Source organism: Syngnathoides biaculeatus, chromosome 11, assembly GCF_019802595.1.
Source record: "Syngnathoides biaculeatus isolate LvHL_M chromosome 11, ASM1980259v1, whole genome shotgun sequence".
Lineage (NCBI taxonomy): Eukaryota > Metazoa > Chordata > Actinopteri > Syngnathiformes > Syngnathidae > Syngnathoides > Syngnathoides biaculeatus.
Window position 1 is genome coordinate 19368366 of NC_084650.1, and position 23535 is coordinate 19391900.

Below are 23535 nucleotides of genomic sequence, written 5' to 3' on the forward strand. Positions count from 1 at the left end.
CTGGGATCATCTGATCTAATGTGATGATGGTACTTATTTTGACTCGACTTGACAGGTTTTCCAAGCAGACCTGAAACATTTTCAAAATGGCAATGCAGATATATATATATGGCTCGGGGGCCAGACTTCGGACACGCCTCATTGTGACTCTGTGCCAGTTCAAAGGTGGGCTCCATGTTACTGAATAAAACTCCTTAAAGCTTCCAATAACACAATGTGACAATTCTAGTCATTACTGCAATTAAAGTTTCAAATCTTTTCGACATTTCGCCCTGTTAGTGTGGAAATCCGAGGAGGGGAAAAATGAAGTGAAGTGAAAAAGCTGGAATAGTATTTATGTTCCCAACATTCTCCGCTCTTTCTTTCCACCCTATGATGCACATTTTGGTTCAGGAGAGTGGAAAATGTTGCTGAGTGTTCTTTATTACTGCCTGCGGAATAGGAGAGCAGGCAAGGATAAAGTTATTAAGCGGCACGTGAGAGGCCCGGTTCACCAAGCCTCCGCTCTGCCCGCCAGCCCACAATTCCATGCGGTACCGTGTAAAAATAATAGAAAGTAAATCACGACTACAAAGGTGCAGTGTGCTGCAGGAATAATTGCTGAATGTTTGAATAATATTGTTGTTTTTTCCTTGCATTATGGAATTTCAAAGGCAGTTACTTTATGAGGTCCTATGCAATTTAAATTGCTGGGTAATATCAGGACCGAATTGTCCATAGGGGTGAACGTGAGTGTGACAGCTTGTTTGTCTATGTGTGCCAATAACGACGTCCCCTGGGTGCATTCTTGGCGTTAAGTCGCCGCTGTTGTCCAGCAGAGGTCGCTGCGTGTACAAAGATCCTTTAAAAACGTGCTCGTCACGCCAATCCTAATCTTGTCCACGTGTTAGATGACGCTGGCCAGATAATTGTAGGGACTTTCCTGAAGTGGGCCTCAAGGAAATGCAAATGGCTTGGAGCACAAGGACGTGCGGTCTTTCCAATGGAAAAATATTTCCTCATAACTCAATTGATGGGGAAAAGGAGTGTCTTCCTGTATCGTCGCCTGAGTCAGCCGTCCTTTCATGTCTGTTGATATTTATGAGCTAACTGTGTCGTTTTGTCTTCCTGGTTTTGACATTCACTTCAATTTTATTTCAAATGAAATTAGGTTAACGTGTCTGTTTGAGATCATTTACTTCAAATTATCTAAAGGAAAGTGAAAGGAGAGTCAACACAAGTGGGTTTTTTGTTTTTTTTTTTTTTTGCTTTTTGTTTTTTATTTTTGAATGATTGTGATTATTTGATTTACTGTGGCCTACAAGTGGACAGTCCCCTATATGGCTCTGGTGCGTTCCCACGCCTCGAACTTGACCTTTTGTCTGTCTCGACAGTGACAAACTAAGAGGAAAAACAAACAGACGACTGGGATCAGTGTAACTCTACTTTTGACAGAAATCCCGTCCGTATTGACCGCCGATCCGTGCGGTTTCGTTTGACGCAATGCCGTGTAGAGAACTGGGAATTACGAGAAATGATGAGCCTGTTATCAATTATTTTTGTTGCGTCGTTTACAAGCAAGTTCTGAGTAGGTCACACCCAATTTCGGTTTAACGGGTCACATAAACAGGAGGAAACGTCAACAGCATGACAATAAAATAGCAGCCACATCAATGGCAGCATGATAAGCGAACAAAAACGAGATTAAGTAAATCTATCAAGTTAAATCAAAACGCTCTATTTGACTGACCGTGCTGAAAAATACACTGTGTATATAATGTATTCAAAATTAAATAGCCGACTAACACTGAGCAGTTAAATAAGGTAAACCAAAATATTACAAAGTGCTCTCAGTGCGATGGAGTTCGGTTGTCGATGAATTTGGGGCACTATAGACTGTTTTTGACTGACGTCACACACCTTCCGATTTAGACCGCGGGCGCCATCTTGGTTTGGTGAATTCGAGTAAACCATAACCAAGCAGGAATCATTTCAGAAAGGGGTACAAATGAGGGAGCACTCCTATATTATCGGTTGCTCAAACGGGCGTTGTAAGGCGTCTTTCTTTCGACTGCCAGCTCTAATCAAGAACCAGTGCGAGAAAACGGAGCAGAGCCGATCTAGCAGCCAAGCACAATACTCGTGTGTGAATGCAATGCAGGTCTTCAAAATTTGTATTTTATTCTCATAAGTTTGCAAAAATGAGTTACCGCACCGCTAGCTGTTTCGTGAGTTGAGTTAAAAATGTAGCCGTGGAAGTGGAGAAAAAGGTGCGGGCGCCACTTGGGACTCGTCCCGGTTGAACCTCTCATTCTCGCTCCTTCTCAGCAACAAAAATGAAAATGATAATCTATACCTCTTTTGTTGGTATAATCAACATAATTTAACAACGTTGACTGTAATCACGCGGTACATATTTAAATTGCATTACGCAGTGTGGGGAGACAGGTTGCTTGCAATGGACCCAGCCATTGATGAATTGGCTGTAGGCCTCCAGACCTTCGTAATTCTTTAGTTGGTCTACGGTATAAGCGCTTGTCGAGAAGTGGAGATAGTGGACGATGTCTGGATAGTTTACCAACGCCCACAGTTGGAAATTCTTGCTCCATTTGTGTTTCTCCAAGGCATATGGGTCGATGTTGTCGATCAAAGCGCACTTCTTGTTGTAACGGTTTCTTGAAACGACATCTAATGAGCCCCGATAACGTTCCAAAGTCTTTTTAGCCATCACTTTTAACGTCGTATGAACATTTGTGTAACTCCGGTGTGTATGCAAAAGCCACAGAGTGAACGGTGCGTCAGTAGAGTGAACCCATCCAACCAACATGGCCACGTGCCCCGGATGTAGTCACATGGTCGAAAAGAGTCTATTGGGTCTCAAAACTGCCTGTAGCTGCGCTTTTGTCATCTTTTCGAGTGACACTTCACACGCTCAAACTTTGGCGGTAGACTAGGCTAAAATTCACATTTCAGCCCGTTTCATGTTTTCTCAATTCGCACCCATCAATTGGGAAATTAAATCATGGTTATATTAACCAGCAGCGGTTTCATACAAGTGCCATTCATTTGTCATGGGGCCACCCTTGGCTCTGTCACTTGTTGTCATGGTAACAAAATCCATATTGGTCCAGCGTTATGCAGAGCAGGACGAGGGTGGTTCACTTGCATTGGGCAGGGCCTGATTTCAGCAAGACTGGGAAAAGGGGTTGTGAAATATAAAAGATTCTTGAATGGGGGTCCAGGTTTCTGCAACAAAGTGTCTCGTGAGTGTAAATAATCAGAATTAGTCAAGAGTGCGTGACTAACAATCGGCCCAGTCCACTGGCCTTTCGTATTATGGCGTTGTGAGGTCGGGAAGGAGCCAAAAACACAATAAGTGGCGGCTTAATAAACGTGCCAGCAACCTGTCCTCGGCTTAGCTTAAGTATGCGCATTCCTTCCTGCACATGTGGTGTTTTGACTGCTGCTTTCGCACAAAGCCAGCGGGACTTCCTGCGGGAAGAAAACAACGGAAGGAGACGGAAGATCAACAACTGGCTTGCTGGTAAACAGATCAAATCAGGAGAAAACTTCAGGCAGGCCCCACCAGTCCTGCATATGAAAGAGCTTGTTAACATACTTCTGTGTGGGGCAGATGAATATTTAAGAGTCCTTTGTAATGATGATGAGCTGTTTTTTTTTTTGGGTTTTTTTTTAATGTCGGGTGCCTCACATCTTTCATGTATTTGTTTTGTTTTACTATGATTCATGCATTGCAGGCGATAAGGAAAGAGGAGGGGAAAGGAGACTGTTTTAATGTCAGTCCGTCCCACTCGCGTTTGAGTACAAATGCGGCAGAGCGGAGCTGAAACTGCATGTTCCACCCCTTGTGACGACTGACTTCACACGCGCGCGCGCGCGCACGCACGCGTCACACGCTTATCATCCCACCTTGTGGAAGGAAGTTCAGCCGAGTGGAAGGTTGATGCCGGCGGCCGGCAGCCACTGAGTAAGTCCCCCCCCCCTCTCTCGTTCTCTCTCACGCGTTTCGCTCTTTGTGGTCGTTGGCCGTCTCAAGTCATTCATCTCCGGCGCTCTTGCTGTGTCCCTGTGAAAAACGCCGCTGCGTTCTCACATCGGGGCACTTTTCAGACTCTTCTCTCAGTATGCGTTGCACACACCTTGCTCCCCTTTGTCTCTCCCCCCACCCCAGCTCAATTTTCTTTTCTCAGCATGTGAGCGGAGACACAAGCAAAGTTTGGGCTTATTTGCATACTGGAGCACAGCGAGGGGGGGCCCAGCTTTGTCTTTACATGGGAACAACAGAGTTGGGGCTGCATGTGAATGTTGAGTCTCCTTGCAACAGTGTTGACTGTGCATGGTTAAATATAGCCGCTGGCATGCGTAGGTAGAGGATTTCTACCTGCCTTGCAGATAAGAGGAACAATGGAAATACATCAGAGAGACTCCTTCATGCCACTCATTTAAAAAAACCAAAAAATCTTTGGTTCTCAAGCAAGCATGAGATGCCGATATGTGATTTGTAAATGAATTTAATGTACTGACTGAATGACATACATTCAGTAATAGTTATAATAATCAACCATCCCATCCATTTTCTTTTGCCGCTTATCCTCACGAGGGTCGCGGAGGCGGGGTACACCCTGAACTGGTTGCCTGCCAATCGCAGGACACAAAGAGACAAATAGCCGCACTCACACCTTGGTGCAATTTAGAGTGTCCAATTAATGTTGCATGTTTTTGAGATGTGGGAGGAAACCAGAGTGCCCGGAGGGAACCCACGCAGGCACGGGGAGAACATGCAAACTCCACACAGGCGGGTCCGGGATTGAACCCGAAACCTCAGAACTGTGAGGCCAATGCTTTACCAGATGCGCCATCATGCCACCCTATAATAATAATAATAATAATAATAATAACTTCTGGCTACGCCCCCTTGCAGTGTTCAGGATCACGGGTGAGCGGGAGCCAATGCCAGCTGACTCACAAGGTGTAAAACCCCCTCGGAATAATCATCATAATTATAATAACTCTGTTTGGACCATTAAGGAGTGCCCATTTCAGTGACTTCATTTAATAGATAAGAAGTTATGGAGACTTTGCCATATCATATATTGTAAAGGTAACCAATTGTTGTAACTACAAATCCAATTTATTGATTAAAAATTCGACAGCCCCACCCCCTTGCTTTTGAAACAATTTGTATTATATTTGGGGTTGGCCTGGGTTTTTAAATATTTATTATTATTATTATTATTACTAGTAGTTTTAGTATTCATGTCACTATTAGCGGAAGTAGTAGTAATTGTTGTGGTTTTAATTATCATAATATTATATTTTGACTGTAATTGTACAAAATGCTGCATTATGCCTCTGAGAATAAAATCAGCCCCTATGTGAGTGTGTGCGTGTGCGTGTGTGTCTGTTGGTTTATGTCACAGGTGTAAAACTCAAGGCCCGGGGGCCAGATGCAGCCCGCGACGTGATTTTATGTGGCCCCCGAAGGCAAATCATGTGTATCAACTTCCATGATTTTTGTTCATATGTGAACCAAAATTTCAAACTGTCATATCGTAAATGATGACGTTGAGATATTGCAAGCATTTTTGTGTTACCAAACATCAACAATAGTTGAAAAAAAACCATTACCCTTGATTTCTGATTTCAAAACTAGTTGATGAATTTAAGGTATGAATATGGTGGCCCAATTAAAGATTTTAATGGTTTCAGTCATATTGGCCCTCTGACAGAAACTGTAACAACAATGTGGCCCGCGATAAAAATGAGTTTGACACCCCTGGTTTATGTGGTTTATGGGTACATTGCACCTGAATACACACCACACTATGAATGTCCTTATAGTAGTACACGTAGGCAAGTATGCGTGTGTATTATTTTCATAGTCATAGTAAGTGACTCTCCGACTTGGCACGAGCTATTTGCCCGGGCACAATGTAATTATCACCCCGCCCCTTGAGGCGCTGCCCAGACGTTGCCTGAAAAGCTTTAGCTTAACGCTTTCAATCCAAATCTGGCTCGCACGTGGCCACACCTGAAACTCTAAAGTCGGGTCAGGTGTTTCACCCGTTTGGATGGCATTTTTCCATTGGCTGAGCCTTATCAGAGAGCTCAAATGTCATTGGCTCCCTTTCTGTCACTCTTTTTAAATCTTTGTTTGCGCACGCTTCGAAGGAGGAAGAAGAAGCTTGCGTTCTGGGAAAGTGCTTTTGAACCGACTTTCCCCAGTAATAACTGACCAGGCAGGTTAATGGCTACCAGTGGCATGTGTGATGATAAGGTACTAAAAGAGACTGTTTATATTTGTGAGTCCTAACTCATATTTCATGATAGAACATTTGCAGAATTTGAAATTCCCATTACCTTCTCAATGTACATACAGTGAACAAGGCACACGCGTCTGAGACTTATCATGTAAATCAGAGGTGTCAAACTCATTTTTGTCGTAGGCCACATTGTCCTTGCGGTTTACCTCAAAGGGCCGTTACGGCTGTGAAACGATAAATATCTTTAACCGCCAAATCATATTTACACCTGAAATCAAGTGCAATGGGTTTTTCCAACTATTGATGTTTGGTCACACAAAAAATGCTTGTAATATCTCAACGTTATCATTTATCCATCCATTTTCTTCACCGTTTATCCTCACCTATCCCAGCTGTCAACGGGCAGGAGGCGGGGTACACCCTGAACTGGTTGCCAGCCAATCGCAGGGCACATAGAGACAAACAGCCGCACTCACAATCACAACTGGGGGCAATTTAGAGTGTCCAATATTGTTGCATGTTTTTAGGATGTGGGAGGAAACCGGCATGCCCGGAGGAAACCCACGCAGGCACGGGGTGAACATGCAAACTCCACACAGGCGGGTCTGGGATTGAACCCGGGATCTCAGAACTGTGAGGCCAACGCTCTACCAGCACCGTGCCACCTGTTATCATTTATACAATTTGAAATTTTTATCCAGATTTGAACAAAAAATCATGGAAGTCGATACACATGATTTGCCTCTGTGGGCCACATAAACTCATGCGGTGGGCTAGATGTGGCCCCCAGGCCTTGAGTTTGACACCTGTGACGTAAATGATACAATCATCTTTTTCTCTCCCTTGTTCTCTCTCTCTCTTTTTAAATCACAGCGCCAACTTTAAGTACATAGTCGAAGTAGACACACTGGGCTTTCATCTCAGAAGAGAGCAACAAGCCCTGAGGAGCATACCGAAGCATACCAGAACTTGACCTGACTCTTGACCCATTTGAAGAGCAGGAAACCTGAACCGGAACGCACCCACCCCAACGCCGCCCCCCAAAAAATCACAATTAAAGCCATCATAAGCCACCGCTGGGAGAATAAGCTCCAAACAGAGTCTGTCGGGGGGGGCTGAAGCGTCAGGATGCTAGCTAAAATCCTGGAGGAGATGTGGGTGGAGCCAGAGGTGCTGGAGGCCTTGAGCGAAGAGCAGAAGAGGATCCTCTTCCTCAAGATGCGAGAGGAGCAAGTCCGCCGCTGGAAGGAGAGGGAGGAGCGGGAAGGGCAAGACGGCAGCAGGAGGCCAAAGAAAGGTAATCCAGTATTGCTTCAAAGCAGATACCGTCATTTCCGGCCTGTAAACCGCGACTTTTTTCACACGCTTTCAACCCATCGATGCGACCTCATTTTGTGTATTTTTTCTAACAGCCACTAGGGGGCACTCGAGCGGAAAAGCTAAGAGTGAGACCGAATATATGTGCCGAGGAAGTGACTTTTACCGGTCGGCCCTGTTCACGCTGCGCTAGCGTGTTACTGCTGTGTCTCAGTGATCTTTACCAGTATGTTTTTTTTTTTTTACCGGTGTGACGGTCTGAGTGGTCCCCCGTGCTGAAAAGTCCCCTTGTGATGAATGCGCATGCGTTACTAACAGGGGAAGTCTGGTTACGTAGTGGACGGTTACTGGGAAATCCCCCACTCTTATAGTTCCCCTTCTTCTACATAGAGCGAGCTAACATACATCATATCCTAACCGTATCCCTCACCTAACCTTAAAACAAAAGAATACATGTATCTGTACGTTCGCTGTGTTCGCCTTTCCGAGACGTCCGTAGCGAACATGAACACTCGGCGGCAAGTTGGCGAATGGCACACGTTGGAACCATGGATGCGGATGTTTCAAACTGGCCGGAAGTTTACAAAATATACGTGCATTTACATTAATATACGCACGTGCACATTCATCACAAGAAGACTTTTCAGCACCGGGAGCGCTCAGACATTCACACCAGCCCTGTTAGCGCGGCGGCGTTAGCCTTAGCGAGCGTTAAACTCTGTGTCGCATCTTTGTTTGTAAATATCTGGTGTTTCTATGTCGGTTTCAATGTGGGCAGTTGCGGCTTTTACACAGCTTTGCGGCCTATGTATGTACCAAATTGTATTTTCTTTACAAATGTACTGGGTGAGGCTTAAAACCAGGTGCGCTCTGTAGGCCGGGAATTGCGGTAGATACCACACCATTCAAAGTAACAATGGCTGTTTTCACTTTCACATTGATCGTCTCCAATACGGCCAAGATTAGCATTATGACTCAACACACAAATAAGCGGCTTGTTACCTTTGTCCAGCTTCTTTTGCTTTTGTGTTATTTTGGCAAGTAAAAATCTTAACAGTGCACTTTTTTTTTTAAATGTTGTTTGTTGACCTACCCACAACTGCTATCATGCAGTACTGTACCACTGCAAACTACAACAACAGTAATAAACAAACTGGGTGTTGGGATTGGCTCCCATTATATTTTATTTCATCATCGATAGTTATTGTTTTGCATCGGCCGCTTTGCCACACATGGAGGAAATGACCACGCATACACACACGTGTGTGTCGAGTAGCACCAGATCAGGTGACCAATCTGATTAAGGTGTTTGGATTGCACACAAGCGACGCGCACGCAAGAAAAATGCACCAAATTTTCTCTTCCATTCGTCGTACTCCAGGGGGGGGAGCATCACCTGCCTCCGCCGCTCTCGTTTCGCGGCGTGTGTACGTGTGACTCGACAGCCTCGCTCAACACGAGTCGAATTGGTTTACTGGCTCGCAGCTGAGTGAGATTGACCGAGCCCCAAAGGTTTCGACGGTATATTAAATTACAGTCTTTGTTTATCCAATCCAATCTCTGCCGTGCCACCCGAGAGGACACCCAGTCTGTCTGTGTTACACAACACGCGCTTTTTTTCCCCCTTCTTCTTTGTGCTGTGAAAGACCTAAATACATAATTAAAACTTTACAAGGGAATGAAGATTCCCTTAAATAATAAATGTGCTTTGGTTTTGTAGATGTAAAATTCTTAAAAACAAAAGTGACTGTAGAGAAAATAATATACATATTGATATAATACACACACACACACACACACATATATATATATATACATATAAAGTAGTAGTAAAAAAATGTTTTTTTTTCTACTGTCACTTTTGTTTTTAGGAATTTTACAACTATAAAACCAAAGCACATTTATTATTTAAGGGAATCTTCATGTTGTAGCCCGTCTTTAGCGGCAGTCTGTTGGGATGGGATCAAGTTACCTGCAACCCAAATGAGGACGCAGGGTACAGAAAGATGATGAGTGGACAGTTTCCAGTAACTTTTTTTTCTTTTTCTAGATACATAAAGGCAATTTTCAAGAGGCAAAACAGAAAAAAAATATACTGTAACTGCGTAGACAAAGATATGTTTTCAAAAATCTGTGAATTTTAGAGATCTTCGCTAACTATACTGTACTGCAGGTACGGTATATAATTAAGGCGAGATCTATTATCACATAGACAATGAAGTAAGTGTCATCCTAAAGTGTGGTATTACACACACACACTATGACTAGTTGTCATGACTCAGAGTGAGACAATGGCACTCTCGCGCACGTGTGTAACAGCAAATAAAATGCGTCCTTGATTTATAAACTGGAAAAAGTGCTGCAGGGCGACTTTTGTCGCTACGCTGAAAATTTCACCCATCAAACCTGCTTTTTAAAAAAAAAAAATGATTTTCAAAATTCACTGTAACAGGTGTGATACCGTGAAACAACTGTTGTGATGGAAAACATTGGTCATACTTGCTGCCACTGCTTGTCACGTGACATCACATTATCAAGCAACAGCTAATAATAGCTAGCTAGTTTAGCGCTTTCCTTGTTGTTTTAATACCGTATTTATTTTTATGTGTGTATTGAATGGAATTGTGGAATTTGTGACATTGGAAACATTGAAAAGGCGGATTTGTATTTTTAAAAGGGTTTTCCCAAGCCGAAAAAGACACGAGAAAGTAAAAAACTACTTTGAGAGAGTAGTTAGTAATAATATCCAATATTTGTTAACATTTTCAACATTTACAAATGAATGTATCAAATACATGTTATAGAGGACTTTCAACAAAGAATGTGTGTTAAATCCGCAAAAAAAAAAAAAAAAAAAAAAAATTAAAAGACCATAAGGGCAGAAATCGTCAGCAAGCCAGCACGGATGGACCTGTTAGTGTATAACTTGTTGGACAGCCCCATCTAGTGGACATTCGCCTTCATAACAATCCATGCGGGCCCATGCCCGAGTTATGTTTTTTCATTTTTCGTTGTTGTTGTTTTCAGCCACCAGTAAGCACGTCAGTTGGCTCCTGGGTCGTGACGGAGACGTGTGCGTCCGTGTGATCGGGGAAGTGGACGACTTCCGGTCCTCCAAACTTCTCCAGAATCTTCTCAATAACAGGTGAGCGCACAAAATAAAGTCATATGATTGAGGCGCTAGCATTCAATATGATGTGTTGTTGGTTTATTTTTTTTTTTTTTTCCTGTATGAATGAAAGTGGATTTTTGGAAGCGCATTGGATTGAGGAAAAAGTGTACATCTCTCTGACGATGTGGGGGTGTATTTTTATCTTCCAAGCCTGCTCAATTAATTATGTTTAATTAAACGTGAGTAAACTAAAAATGTGAAAACACTCCTCACATTTTTGTACATAGCTCACTTTATATTTCTCAAGAAACTCAAGAAATGACAATCAGCTATAATGTTGAGTAGGCAAGTGTCCATCTTGGATACGCTTAAATTTAAAATATATCAACACAGAATTTAACATGTAAAAGGAAAAAAAGGTAGGTTACCCCAATTTTAAAAATGTCAATTTTTTCCGTGTGGCCACCACCATTTATCGCAATCCTTTAGGGCAGGGGTGTCAAACTCCTTTTTCCCGCGGGCCACATTGTAGTTGTGGTTTCCCTCAGAGGGCCATTACGAATTGTGAAATAACAATATTGAATCGTCTCATCATATTTACATCATCAGTTTTTGAACTAGTTTGGGAACCAGAAATCAAGGGTACTGTTTTTCAACAATTCATGTTTGGTAACACAAAAATGCTTGTAATATCTCAACTTTGCCATTTATGATACACGACAATTTGATATTTTGGTCCCGATTCTTACAAGAATCATGGAAATTGACACTGTAAATTTGGCCACATAAAATCAAGCGGTGGGCCGGATCTGGTCCCCGGGCCTTGAGTTTGACACCAGTGCTTTACATCACAAAGTTGAGCAGCGCTTCACAGGTTGCCACCGGAACCCTCTTGGGAATCACCCATAGTGACGTCACAAAGCAACTGACAGACATTTATGAGATACTGTAGAAAGACTGCAGTCCCTCATTTGACACATGTGCGCACGTGCCCTAATGACACCACGTAGTTTTTGGATCAAATGAGAACGGTAAACTAAAGTTTGGAGGAAGCCCGCCGTCCACTCATCCGTGATTGGATTATTCCAGTTATTTGCTAAATGAATAATTGGATAAGCGAGTCAAACGCTGGCCCCGGCTGTCCGCTAACGCCGATTGTCATGCAGGCTCCATCGTGATAATATGAATGGCATCCAGATGGCACACACGCAGGCGGGAAAAAAGCCCCAGCAGCTCGGATTTGAAGAAGAAACGCGGCTCGCCGTCCCTGATGGCACCGCTGTGAGTTAATGTGTTTGGTGGGGGTGCCGGTAAAGTTGGGGTAATGTGATAACTGCTCACTGATTGTAACATCAAGCTCTCCTTGGACACAGAATGACCCTGGCTCGCCGAACATCCAATCATCCGAGGACGAGATGGACTCCTACAGCGCGGATGATGACCCGAAGGACCCCGGCGAGGGAAGTGACGGCGAATCAGGCGGCGGCTCAGACAACCTCGGCGACTGGGCTCCTCTCTGCAGGCCATGTCTTAGTAGCCATGGCAACAAAGCAGCACGAGAAGCCCAGCTGTTTGACGCGGAGAGGGTCAGCCCGCGGGCCAGAGGTGAGAAAACGAGGGAAGATTGATGGTGGAAACACGTTGCTAATGTTCAAGTCGGGCGTAGCCACAAAATACTCATGGGTTCAAAGTAAAACTGGACAAAGTGAACAAAATTGTGTCTTTAGCTGAGTATACTCAATATGCAGACCTTCTAAATCTAATCAAATACATATACCGTCATTTCTCGGGTATAATGAGCTCTCTAGTATACAATGCACCCCCAAAATCGACCCCAAAAATCGGGAAAATCCTTCCAACCTATGTATAACGCGCACTATTGATTTGTTGCAATCAATACTCAAACATCAAGCGTTACCTGTATTTTATTAGCTTTTTCAAAGTCATATTCTATTCTGTTTGCATGTTGACATTTTTTTTTAATACTGTAATTCCCGGCCTACAGAGCCTCACCGAGTAGATTTGTAAAAAAAATACCATTTGGTACATACATATGCCGCAGCTGTGTAAAAGCCGCAAGTGCCCACATTGAAACCCAGATTGAAACACGAGATATTTACAAAGAAAGACGGTACACAGAAAGAGTTTAACGCTAGCGCCGCGCTAATGCTAGTGCGAACACAAGTGCTGACACAAACAGGCTGGGTTAAAATAAAGCTTAATGGTAAATATCACTGAGACACGTCAGTAACACAGCAGCAACACGCTGTTACAACACTAACACTACCGCCGCGCTAACGATAGCGCCCCTCTAAAGATAGTGCTAACACTAGTGCTGACGCTAACAGGGCCGGTTAAAATAAAACTTACCAGTAAATACCACTGAGACACGTCGGTAACACAGCAGCAACACGCTGTTACAACACTAACACTATCGCCGCACTAACGATAGTGCAGCGCTAACACTAGCGCCCCTCTAACGATAGTGCTAACACTAGTCCTGACGCTAGTAGGACCAGTTAAAATACAACTTACCGGTAAATATCACTGAGACACGCCAACACCACAGCAGCGACACGCTAGCACAGCGGTAACGCTAGCGCAGCGCTAACAGAGCCGGTAAAAGTCACTTCCTCGGCACATATATACAACCAGTCTCACTCTTACCTTTTCCGCTCGAGTGCCCCCTTGCAGCCGTGAGAAAAAAAATGCACAAATTAGCCGCAATCACCGCATAAACCGCAGGGTTGAAAGCGTGTGACAAAAGTCACGGCTTGTAGGCCGGAAATTGCGGTACATTCATTCATGTTGCCCATTGAATATTTCTACGCATGTTCTCATATTAGCAACAAACAAAGATAGTGACAAAATCCCTTCCACTTGTCATGGTCACGTAAACGTGTCCAAACTTTTCCTGCTCGGGGGGGGACAGTTCCTGGTACCGATGTTGGTATTTACATTGAATAGAAAAATATGTTTTATTCTTAAATTGAATGTTGAGAGGTTTGCTTTGTGTAATCTCCCACTGAGTCTTTCAAACGATACTAGTAGCTTGATGACAAAATATATCATTGTGCCGTTGTATATAAAATCAACCCATTTCTAAAGATAGATTATAGCGTTATTAAGACATGATGGACTAAACAGAGTATGTAACATCTTGTTTTTTGTTCCTATGCCTCATTAGGATTTTCAGGTTTAAAACTCTAGCCAATCATCGTACCTTTTGGTTTTGGAACTAGCGTATCTACCCTTTCCTTTCTCAGACGTCCAAAGTGTTCAAGAGAGGAAATCGGAATATGGAGGCCGAGTGGCCCAGCTCAGGAAAGCCTTTGGATCGGATTCTTCTCACAGCTTCAGCAAACCTCCTTTACCTGCCAGACCTGCTCATCGACTGACCAGAGGCGTGTCGTTGATCCATTAGCGCTCCGCTCGCCCTGCTTTGAAAAACAAAGCTTCGACCCCAAAGACAGTGATGGCCCGTGACTATTGTTACAAGTACGGTACTGTACTATGTAAACAGAACTTACATCCTCGAGATATTTGTGGTACAGGCTCAGGCCACATGACAGCAAAACAGGACCCTGACTTGAAAGATGCAAAGAGATTAATCACCATCAAGGACAATATGCAAATGAAAAAATGATAATCAATGACTCTTTTCCTAATGAATTTACGCTCTGTGTGTGTTGTGTGTGTGTGTGTGTGTGTGTGTGTGTTGTGTGTGAGATGCATTTGTAAATAGCGTATTGACCTGAGCGATCAAAATATTTGTCGTTGTGTCTTTTCATTTTGAGAAAAAAACAACAATAATAGGACAGACACAGCTCGCAGGATTTTACAAGAAAATTTAAAAAAAAGTTCATTCCTGCTGGCACAAGAACACCAAAAATGAAGCGACTATGTTTTGGTGAGGATCTGGATGACGGCATCATCACCATTCACCATCGTTTATAATGAAATATAGTAATAATCCAGTAATTACAGTATTACTACAACAACTAAACTTACCCTAACATTGCTTCGCCTTTATTGGTGAACTGCATTTTTTTTCCTCCAGGTCAAATCATGTTTCATGAGTGAACACAGTGAATGACGTTCTCATAAAGAATACCAATGATTTAGTGTTCAGACATTTTTAACATTGTCAAGTTACATTGTGCACTTTCTCATAAACGTCATAAAATACAGTATGGTGCATTCACCCGCAAGCTACTAGTACTACCAGAGAAGTGCTCGATGTTAACAAGTGTCATTTTAATATTTTCACTCGTGGTTCTCGTATAGCACACACTTTTCAACTAGTGCACAGTTTTGGCTCATTCGGTAATATGTAGTCATTTTCTTAGTGCACCCTGTAGTTGTTCAACAAGTGCGCTGAATTTTCTCACGCGAATAAAAAGAAAAAGAATATTAGTACATGGCCAGTTCCAGCTAATAATACGCCTTTTTTTTCCCCCGCAGCAGTGCAAGTGTACTGAAACTCCTTAACAGTATGCTATTCAGTGTACTGGAGAACACAGCTAGCTAAAAGGAGTCATACCATGTTAAATATTTACAGAGCAAACTGTACTGTGTCCCTTTGGGGTGGGGGTGGGGGGGGGGTCCAAAAAAACAACAAACAAACAAACCCCATGTCGAAACAAAAGGTGTTGCCATTTCAGTGAAAAGGGGTGTGCTATAATGCAGGGGTGTCAAACTCACTTTTGTCGCAGGCCATACTGGAGTTACGGTTTCCCTCAGAGGGCCATTATGACTAAAACTATAATCTTTTACCGCCTCATCATATTTACACAGCAAATTGATAAACTCGTTTTGAATCCGAGATCAAATGTGATGGGGGTTTTTCCAAACATTGTTCATATTAGGTCAGACAAAAATGTTTATAATATCTCAACATTACCATTTATGATATGTGACAATTTGAAAATTTTGGCACAGATTTTCAGAATTATTGTGGAAGTCAAGCGCAATGGGGTTTTTCCAAACATCGTTCATATTTGGTCACACAAAAATGCTCATGATATCTCATGGTTATCATTTATGATATGTTTGAAAATATTGGTACAGATTTTCAGAAGAATCGTGGTAGTTGATGCAATTGATTTGCCTTCGCGGGCCGCATGAAATCATGCGGCGGGCCAGATCTGGCCCCCGGGCCTTGAGTTTGACACCTGTGCTCTAATTGGATGAAGTGACGCATTCTCGTGTTTGAAATTGCATCGAATCGTAACATATTGTCACTAAATTGTTTTGATATTTTGAAGAAGAAAAAAAAATTATGTAAGACGTGACTTTATTTTGTGTTTTATTGAAGGCGTTCCGTGCAAAGGGGACTGGGGGTGTGGGGCGGGGGTGGGGGGGAATTCTGATAGGGGGTTAGACAAGGAGGCTGTGGATCGTGGCCGGCTCGCACAATGATTATCTATTCAGCAAGAAATCAGCCCACCAGAGATCAAACAGAGAGCACATAAAGCTGATTAGCATGTGGTTAAGACGTAGAGACAGAGGGCGAGACGCGGGGGGGGTGGGGGGCGGGGGCGCAAACGCCAGTTGGGTCACGGGGGAAGCGACGCGTCATAGGCGACTCATTAAAGCGCTCACATAATTCCCTCAGCACCTCCACAACCTCGGCCTCAGGATTTGGCGTCTGTGCGTGCGTCCGCCCGCCCGCCGCATATCTCGGATCATGTGACCCGACAACGCACGCAGTGTGAAAAGGCCCACTATATTTAGCAGGCCAGTGTAGGGTTTCCCAGCCACGCATTGTAGAGAGAGCGCGCAAGAAAGTGCACATCGTGTCAAGTGTGAGAGGCAAGAGCGTGCAGGTGCTGTGGGTTTTTTTTTTTTTTGTTTGTTTTTTTTCAAATGTCTCGATGGCCCAAAAGGAGAAATCACACTCCACACGTGTTGCGACAAAGCACCTGTCAAGGATCACACGCCGGACACCTGAGACCGTTTCGTTCCATAAGGAAGTCGTCGTGGAGAAACGGGAGATCTGATTGTCGGGTTGCGGCCGCCCAGTTCGTCGCGTTTCTTGCCTTATTGCTCGATTCCGTTGGAGACGAGGTGCCGGGGCAAGGTATTAAATTTGTATTTGTGTCATACGCGCTGCCTTAACTTACAGTGGGAGGAAAAGTATGTCAACACTTTGGAAACCACATTTTGTTTGAAGGGGGTTAAGACAAGAAGAACACATTCGCACAAATAATTTGGGGGTGGCTTGGGGGGAGGTCTTCATACAAATACACAACGCGTACATACCCAAGGAGCAACAATAGGTCAAAACTCATGTCTAGATGTTTACATAAATTCAAACAAGTCACGTTGCCGCTTGCCTCTTGGCCACACCCCTTAAAGGTACAAATCAAACATGAAGGTTGTTTTTAGGACTCAGTTTGTCCCAGTGTAAAGAAATTCCACTTCCTTAAAAAAAATGGGGTTTTTTGCTTACAAGGCACCTCTTGAATTCCTTTACAAATAGTTGGAAGTGTGAAATTGATCAAAGTCAACACAATTTTATGTATCTCGCACTTTACGAACAAAGTGGCGGTACAGTGGATCACCTGGTAAAGCGTTGGCCTCACAGTTCTGAGGTCCCGGATTCAATCCCGGCCCTGCCTGTGAGGAGTTTGCATGTTCTCCCCGTGCCTGCGTGGGTTTCCTCCGGGCACTCCGGTTTCTTCCCACATCCCAAAAACATGGAACATTAATTGGACACTCTGAATTGCCCCTAGGTGTGATTGTGAGTGCGGCTGTTTGTCTCTATGTGCCCTGCGATTGGCTGGCAACCATTTCAGGGTGTCCCCCGCCTCCTGCCTGTTGAAAGCCGGGATAGGCTCCAGCACTGCCCGTGACCATCATGAGGATAAGCGGCAAAGAAAATGGATGGATGGATGGAACAAAGTTCTCGTGCGACGGGAGTGCCAAGGAATTACCTTTTCGGATGTGTCAGCTTCATCCACCACATTTGTGGATCTGCAGACTCATTGACTCGTACAATGCAGCAGCATGGTGATGATCAAGATTGTGTGGTTCAAAGGTCAGGTCATGCATGTTTGTATTTTTTTTTTTTTTTTTTTGTGGTCACCACTCTGCAAGTTTCTATTGATTTTCCCCTTCTTGAGTGATTGTTTCACAGATTATTCAGTATCGTAAGTGGCACGTCTGAGATGAGCCGAAACTTAACGTAAAATGTCGCCACGAGCGCAAACACTTGAGCTAATGTTAGCATCAGCAGTTGAGCAGGACGAGTTTGTCGAGCCAATTTTTTTTGGGGGGGGGGGGGCTTAATAGAATTGGGGCAAGAACCAGGATACACCCTGGACTGGTTGCATTTTTTTCCCACTACTACAAAAAAAAAAAAAAAAAAAACATTTATGGCTAAACAAAACAATACAAAGCTACAAAACTACCTACGGATACATGTCCACTCATGTCTCCCATTTCTTTGTCAACAGTTTAAAAAACATTTCTGTCCAAACTATTAATATTTGTTCAAACAACGCCTCAGGATAGATGCTGACTCTCACACGACTGAAAACTCATGACAAGTTCATTGCTCCGGCGTGGGCGTTAGCGTAGCAACGTCGCCGTTTCTTTTATGGAAATTAAACCAAAGAAACACTTGGCGACTGAGGCAGTTTAGATGAAACTTACAAATTTCACGACAATGTCTGTTTTGTTCATCTCTATAGATCAGTTTTTCTCCCCACATAGCAAGTATCTTAAAATAATTTTCAAATCAGTTGAATTTGAAAGCACGTTAAGATAGAACTACAGCAACAATTCTAAAATCAGTAGATTTCAGGTCATTTACATAGTCTCAATGCGTTTCGGAAAGAAATTGTTATATTCATTAACGGATAATAGTTTTGATACCTCTTGTTTTCATTTTGTTAACGACAAAGCAACCATGTTTAATTTGTGTTTTCCCTAAATTACCAGAATAATCACAGACTACAGACTACATACCACAACGAGAGTGCTAATTTATCCCCCATTAGTAGTGTATATTTCTGTTAAATCACGCAAAATGACATCGCTGCTCGTGATTTATCACTGCGTTGAAAAGCAAACGCTCTTGAGAGTGATGCAAATGGGGGAGCGAAGGCCGCTCCGAGCTGAATCCTCGGTGGTAACAATCGATTCCGCATCATGAGATGGCGTGACAAGAGGCCGTGATGAACTATCCCTGCAGGCAGGCAGACTTTATCAGCGTGCTTTGCTTAACTTCCTGGAGCCACGGTGGCTCCCCCCCTCCACCACCACCCCCAGCCCCCAGCCCCCACCCCCAACCAGCAGCAGGCTAAAGATTAACAGAATTTTTGTGCACACATTACCTCTGGGCGAGAACGCCGTCTGACCTTGCCTAAAATGGCCGACAAACGTGTAAATCATCTTGAATGTTTAAATGAGACCTGCAGTGTTATGCATTTTGCCCACAATTTAAAACAGTCTTAATAACAAATTTGTGACATGCTTTTGTGACACAAAAAAAAAAACACTCAAGGATCAAGAATTAAGGTACACTTTACATTCTCTACATCGAAATTGGTTGTTTGATACGGCGGCCCTGTCTCGTGCAAGTGAGCAACTTGGAGAAAAAAAAAACTCCCCGTGTACTGCTGGGCCAATGGCGGTGCGGATTTTGTTGCCATGACGACCGGGGCGGAGCTAGGGGATTGAACCAAACCGGCGAGCAAGCGACTTCTACTTGCAGAATTGAGCCCAGAGCGTGCGTGTGCGTGTGTGAAGGGGGGGGGGGGGGGTCAAGCAGCCCTAAAGACAGAAAAAGAAATCTCACCTGTAGCGGCAGCACAACGCTGTGTGTATGTGGCACGTGAATGACTCAACTCACACAAATACATCTTTTTTTGCCAACTTCACGGCGCAATCAATTTTGTGCTGCTTGACTAGCTAACTTAAAGTGTCATCCCTATAAACATTCTAAAAGAGATATTGAAATGAAAAATACATGTGACATTATTCACTTCAATGTCTATACCAAAAAATAAATATGAGCGGCGAGCGTGTCATCCATGCGCAAAGTTGCGGAAGTGCCATATTGACTGCATCTCCTGTCCGTGACGTCATCCCGGACATTCGCTGTGGCCCCTTCCGTGGGAGACGAACGCGCCCCTTCTGACAAGGAAGCTCTTTTCGACCAACCGAGTGAAGTGACCGGGGCAATATTACCCTGTCGTTTCGAGCCGTATTTAGATGATATGCGGATCACTTCTCACAAACAACAGACTCCCAGACAGTTTGTATGAGCCAGCCCGGCCAAAGCCGTGCTCGTCCGCGAGGCACAGCTTCGGCGGCGGCTCGTCCGCCCACCTACTATGGGACACAGAAGCTCATTTCAAAGAAGAGAACATCTCACAATTGGGTGAAGTGACCGGGGCAATATTACCTCATTGTTTTGAGCCATATTTAGATGATATGCGGATCGCGGCCATACCACCTACCCATCAGATCCATCGCGCGACGTAGATGCCGTGATCGCCGGACACAGCGCTGACGGGAACATCAACACATTTATGGACGTGGATCTTTTGTTACGTTCTGAAAGGATTCCATCTTTCCCCTCAACTATTGTTTTTTTAGTAGCTCTGTACACAACTACCTGTCATTTGGAAACCACGAAGCTCTCGTCCTTTGCACCCGTCCAATCCATTTTTCACGACGAACCCGGTCTTTTTGAAAAGTATGAAGAATTAATCCATCCTCCGAGTATTCGAACAGTGTCCAGCAATACAACAAGCCGGCATTTTGGCTAACACGAAGGAACAACGAGCTACCTTCCCGAAGGTAAAACTAACAAAAACAAACGAGTCCGCTTGAGTGCGCTACTGCCCTGTACGTCACTTCCTGCTTCTTGTTGAAAACAAATCTCTCGAGAGGATTTCATGGCGGGAGTTACAGACGTTTTTTTTTTTTTAATTAATTACATATTAAAAATCATGCATTTCATTACAGTGGCCCTTTAAAAAGTATACAGACTTCAAATTTGTTTTGGACTCATCTGGTATTAGCTTCATTTGGAGGCTAACTGGACCATACAAGCTATTTCCGAGGACTTGTTCAGTAACATTGTCCGTCCCACTCCGCCGCATTTTTCAGCAGCGTCTCGGGCAGGCATCAGCAGGAGAATCAGCGTACTGACGTCAAACAGAAGAGATGCGTTTAAGGTTAAGAACTCCCCGAGGAAATGAAGCTTCTGTGGACGCCACCGCACTACGCGATCACAAAAGTAGCTAAACGACTCAAAAGCCGTTTGATGTCGAAGACAGCTGCAACTCTCCGGCCGGGCTGCTGAGAAATGCAGTTCAACTCGTAATGTTGTTACTCGTAACAGCCCGACGCTGACAGTAGCTCTGCATGATCCTGTTTCAGACTGGCCAGTCCGGTGGCCGCACCGCAGTGACATTTGATGTGTCGCGGGGCCGGATAAACTCATTGCGGTGGGAGTTCTTTTTTTGGATTATGCCCGCTGTTATGCAACAGCGGGGCGCAAGTACAGAATGTTTGTCGCGGGCATTTTTTTTTTTTTCAGAAATTGGCAGATAACATTAGGCATAATGTTTTGTTTGATTTCACGCTCGCTGGGTGGACAGGTGTGCCAGATTACCATCCATCCTATTTTCGATACCGCTTTTCCTCATTAGGGTAATGGGTCAGATGGAGCCGCTCCCAGCTGACTTTGGGCAAGAGATGGGTACTCCTTGGACTGGTTACCAGTCAATCGCAGCGCACATATCAACTAGTCAGACTCAAATTCACAACTAAAGAACGTTTAATCTTTTTTTTTCAAATGTAGAAGAAGCTGGAGTACCCAGAGAAAAATAAGATCACGGAAAACATGCAAGGTGTACCCAAGAATCCCAAATTCGGACGCCTAACATTAGATCTGTGCTGCCTCCAGGGACCAATAATATCCGTATGCTATATAAGCATTAAGCATTTTTTCTCTTCTATTTTTGTCTAGTGTATTCTAAAAGCATTTGTTAAGTCTTTATAAGTTAAGGGCGGCACGGTGGTTCAGGTGGAAAGCATTTTTCTCACAGTGCTGAGGTCCCGGGTTCAATCCTGGACCCGCCTTTGTGGAGTTTGTATGTTCTCCCCGTGCCTGCATGGGTTTCCTCCAGGCACTCCGGTTTCCTCCCGAATCCCAAAAACATGCAACATTAATTGGACACTAAATTGCCCCTAGGTGTGATCGTGAGTGCGGCTGTTTGTCTCGATGTGACCTGCGATTGGCTGGTGACCAGTTCAGGGTGTACCCTGCCTCCTGCTCGTGGACAGCTGGGATAGGCTACAGTACTCCCGTGACCCTCGTGAGGATAAGTGGTAAAGAAAATGGATGGATGTGGTCAGTGTGACCAGCATACAGGAAGTTAGCCAAACTTAAAAGGCAACAGTGACACTGAGCATTTTATCTTTGTAAAAACACTTTTATGGATACACGTGTGTAATGTAGCTGTACCTAATATTGTGGGTCCAAAGTGTCCAGTATAACCGTTTATGATTTTATTTATTTATTTATTCGTTTTTTTTTTGCTGTTTGTGAATTTCCTTGAGCATCGGGTGAGTGAAGCTGTTGATACACGTCGGCCTCCTCTGGATCCATCTTTAATAGCGTAAAAGGTCAAAGGTCAAGTGTCACCTTTGACCCCCAACGTCACCAAAATGCAACCAGAGGTTGGCGAAATTTTTGAAGTAAGTAGCGACATTTGCGTTTGGTGGGAAAATGCATACCGCAGTGGTCCGGCTCCACGAGAGGCCTAGTGTTTAGGCCTCGCGGTTCTGAGGCTCCCGGTTCGAAACTCAGCTCAGGCCTTCCTATACGAGTTTGCATAATCGGTCTGCGCTCACGTGGATTTCCTCCCACCTTCCCAAAACATGCACGTGACGTGAACTAAAGACGTCTTATGTGAGTGTTGCAGTTGAAAAAGACCTTGTGTGGATGCAATTTCAAATACAATGCGACGCAGCGGCCAGGATCGGAAAGGTCCGGTCGGCCGGCAAGCCGGGGGTCCGCCCTGGTTCCGAGGCTGGCAGAGCTTTTCCGCTGCAGTGCGAGCGGAGTTGCTGCCAACATACGTGGGCACCACGGGGGTCGCCCGGCAGCACGCAGAGGCGGCTGCCGACCGCCATCCCTTCCGCCCCGCGCGCGCTCTCGCACCTCCGTCTCCCGTCGCATTTCTGTCACCTTCGTGGCCCGACTCGCCCGAACTCGCACTCATCTTTTCTCTTTCTTTGTTTGGCCCGCGTTATCTCCATCCCCTGCTGTCCATCTCCTGGGCCTCCTCCCCACGTGTCACTCTTTCTCTTTTTCCCCTCCTGTGGCCTGCTTTTTCATCCCTCCCAGTTTTACCCTCTCCCGTACACCCCCGCACCTCCTCCCACTCTGCCCTTCACCAAGTCCCTTTCAAGCCTCCCCTACGCACCCCCCCCCATTCACCCTCCACCTTCTCTCCCTCTCCCTGGATCCGTTTTCGACCCCCCCCACCCCTCCTCTTTCTCCTCCCCCACCACCCCCTCCCTGTCCCCTGTTCAATCCCTTTTCCTCCCCCCTTTCTTTCCTGCCATCTTGCAGGCCAGTGGAGCCAGACTGCAGGCGTTCAGGGAGTCACTGGACCTGCTGGGCAGCGGGTGACACAGATTTCCGGTGTGTGTGTGCGTGTGCGCACGTGTGCGTGTGCGCATGTGTGCGTGCGTGACGGAATAAGGGAGGGGGGATTAGGCACCGAATCACTAGAAAGGCACCGACGAGGGTGTGGGGGGGAGAAAAGCTGCAGATCCAAGAATGTTGTTCTTGTGTGAGAGCCGAAGAAAGAT

General features: G+C 44.6%; 1 protein-coding gene across 2 annotated transcripts; it reads left to right on the forward strand.

The window, feature by feature from the left end:
• Positions 1-3659: 3659 nt before the first annotated feature.
• On the forward strand, positions 3660-15974 carry zgc:92242 (uncharacterized protein LOC436899 homolog). 2 transcript variants are annotated; one of them, XM_061834859.1, is made up of 6 exons: positions 3660-3967; positions 7137-7560; positions 10608-10725; positions 11859-11973; positions 12066-12297; positions 13959-15974. In XM_061834859.1, exons 2-6 carry the CDS (start codon positions 7392-7394, stop codon positions 14114-14116), a joined length of 792 nt encoding a protein of 263 aa, XP_061690843.1. In that variant the 5' UTR covers positions 3660-3967; positions 7137-7391; the 3' UTR covers positions 14117-15974. The 2 variants fall into 2 exon arrangements, with proteins under 2 accessions (XP_061690843.1, XP_061690844.1); XM_061834860.1 differs by lacking the exon at positions 3660-3967 and adding an exon at positions 6140-6277.
• The last annotated feature ends 7561 nt before the right edge of the window (positions 15975-23535 follow it).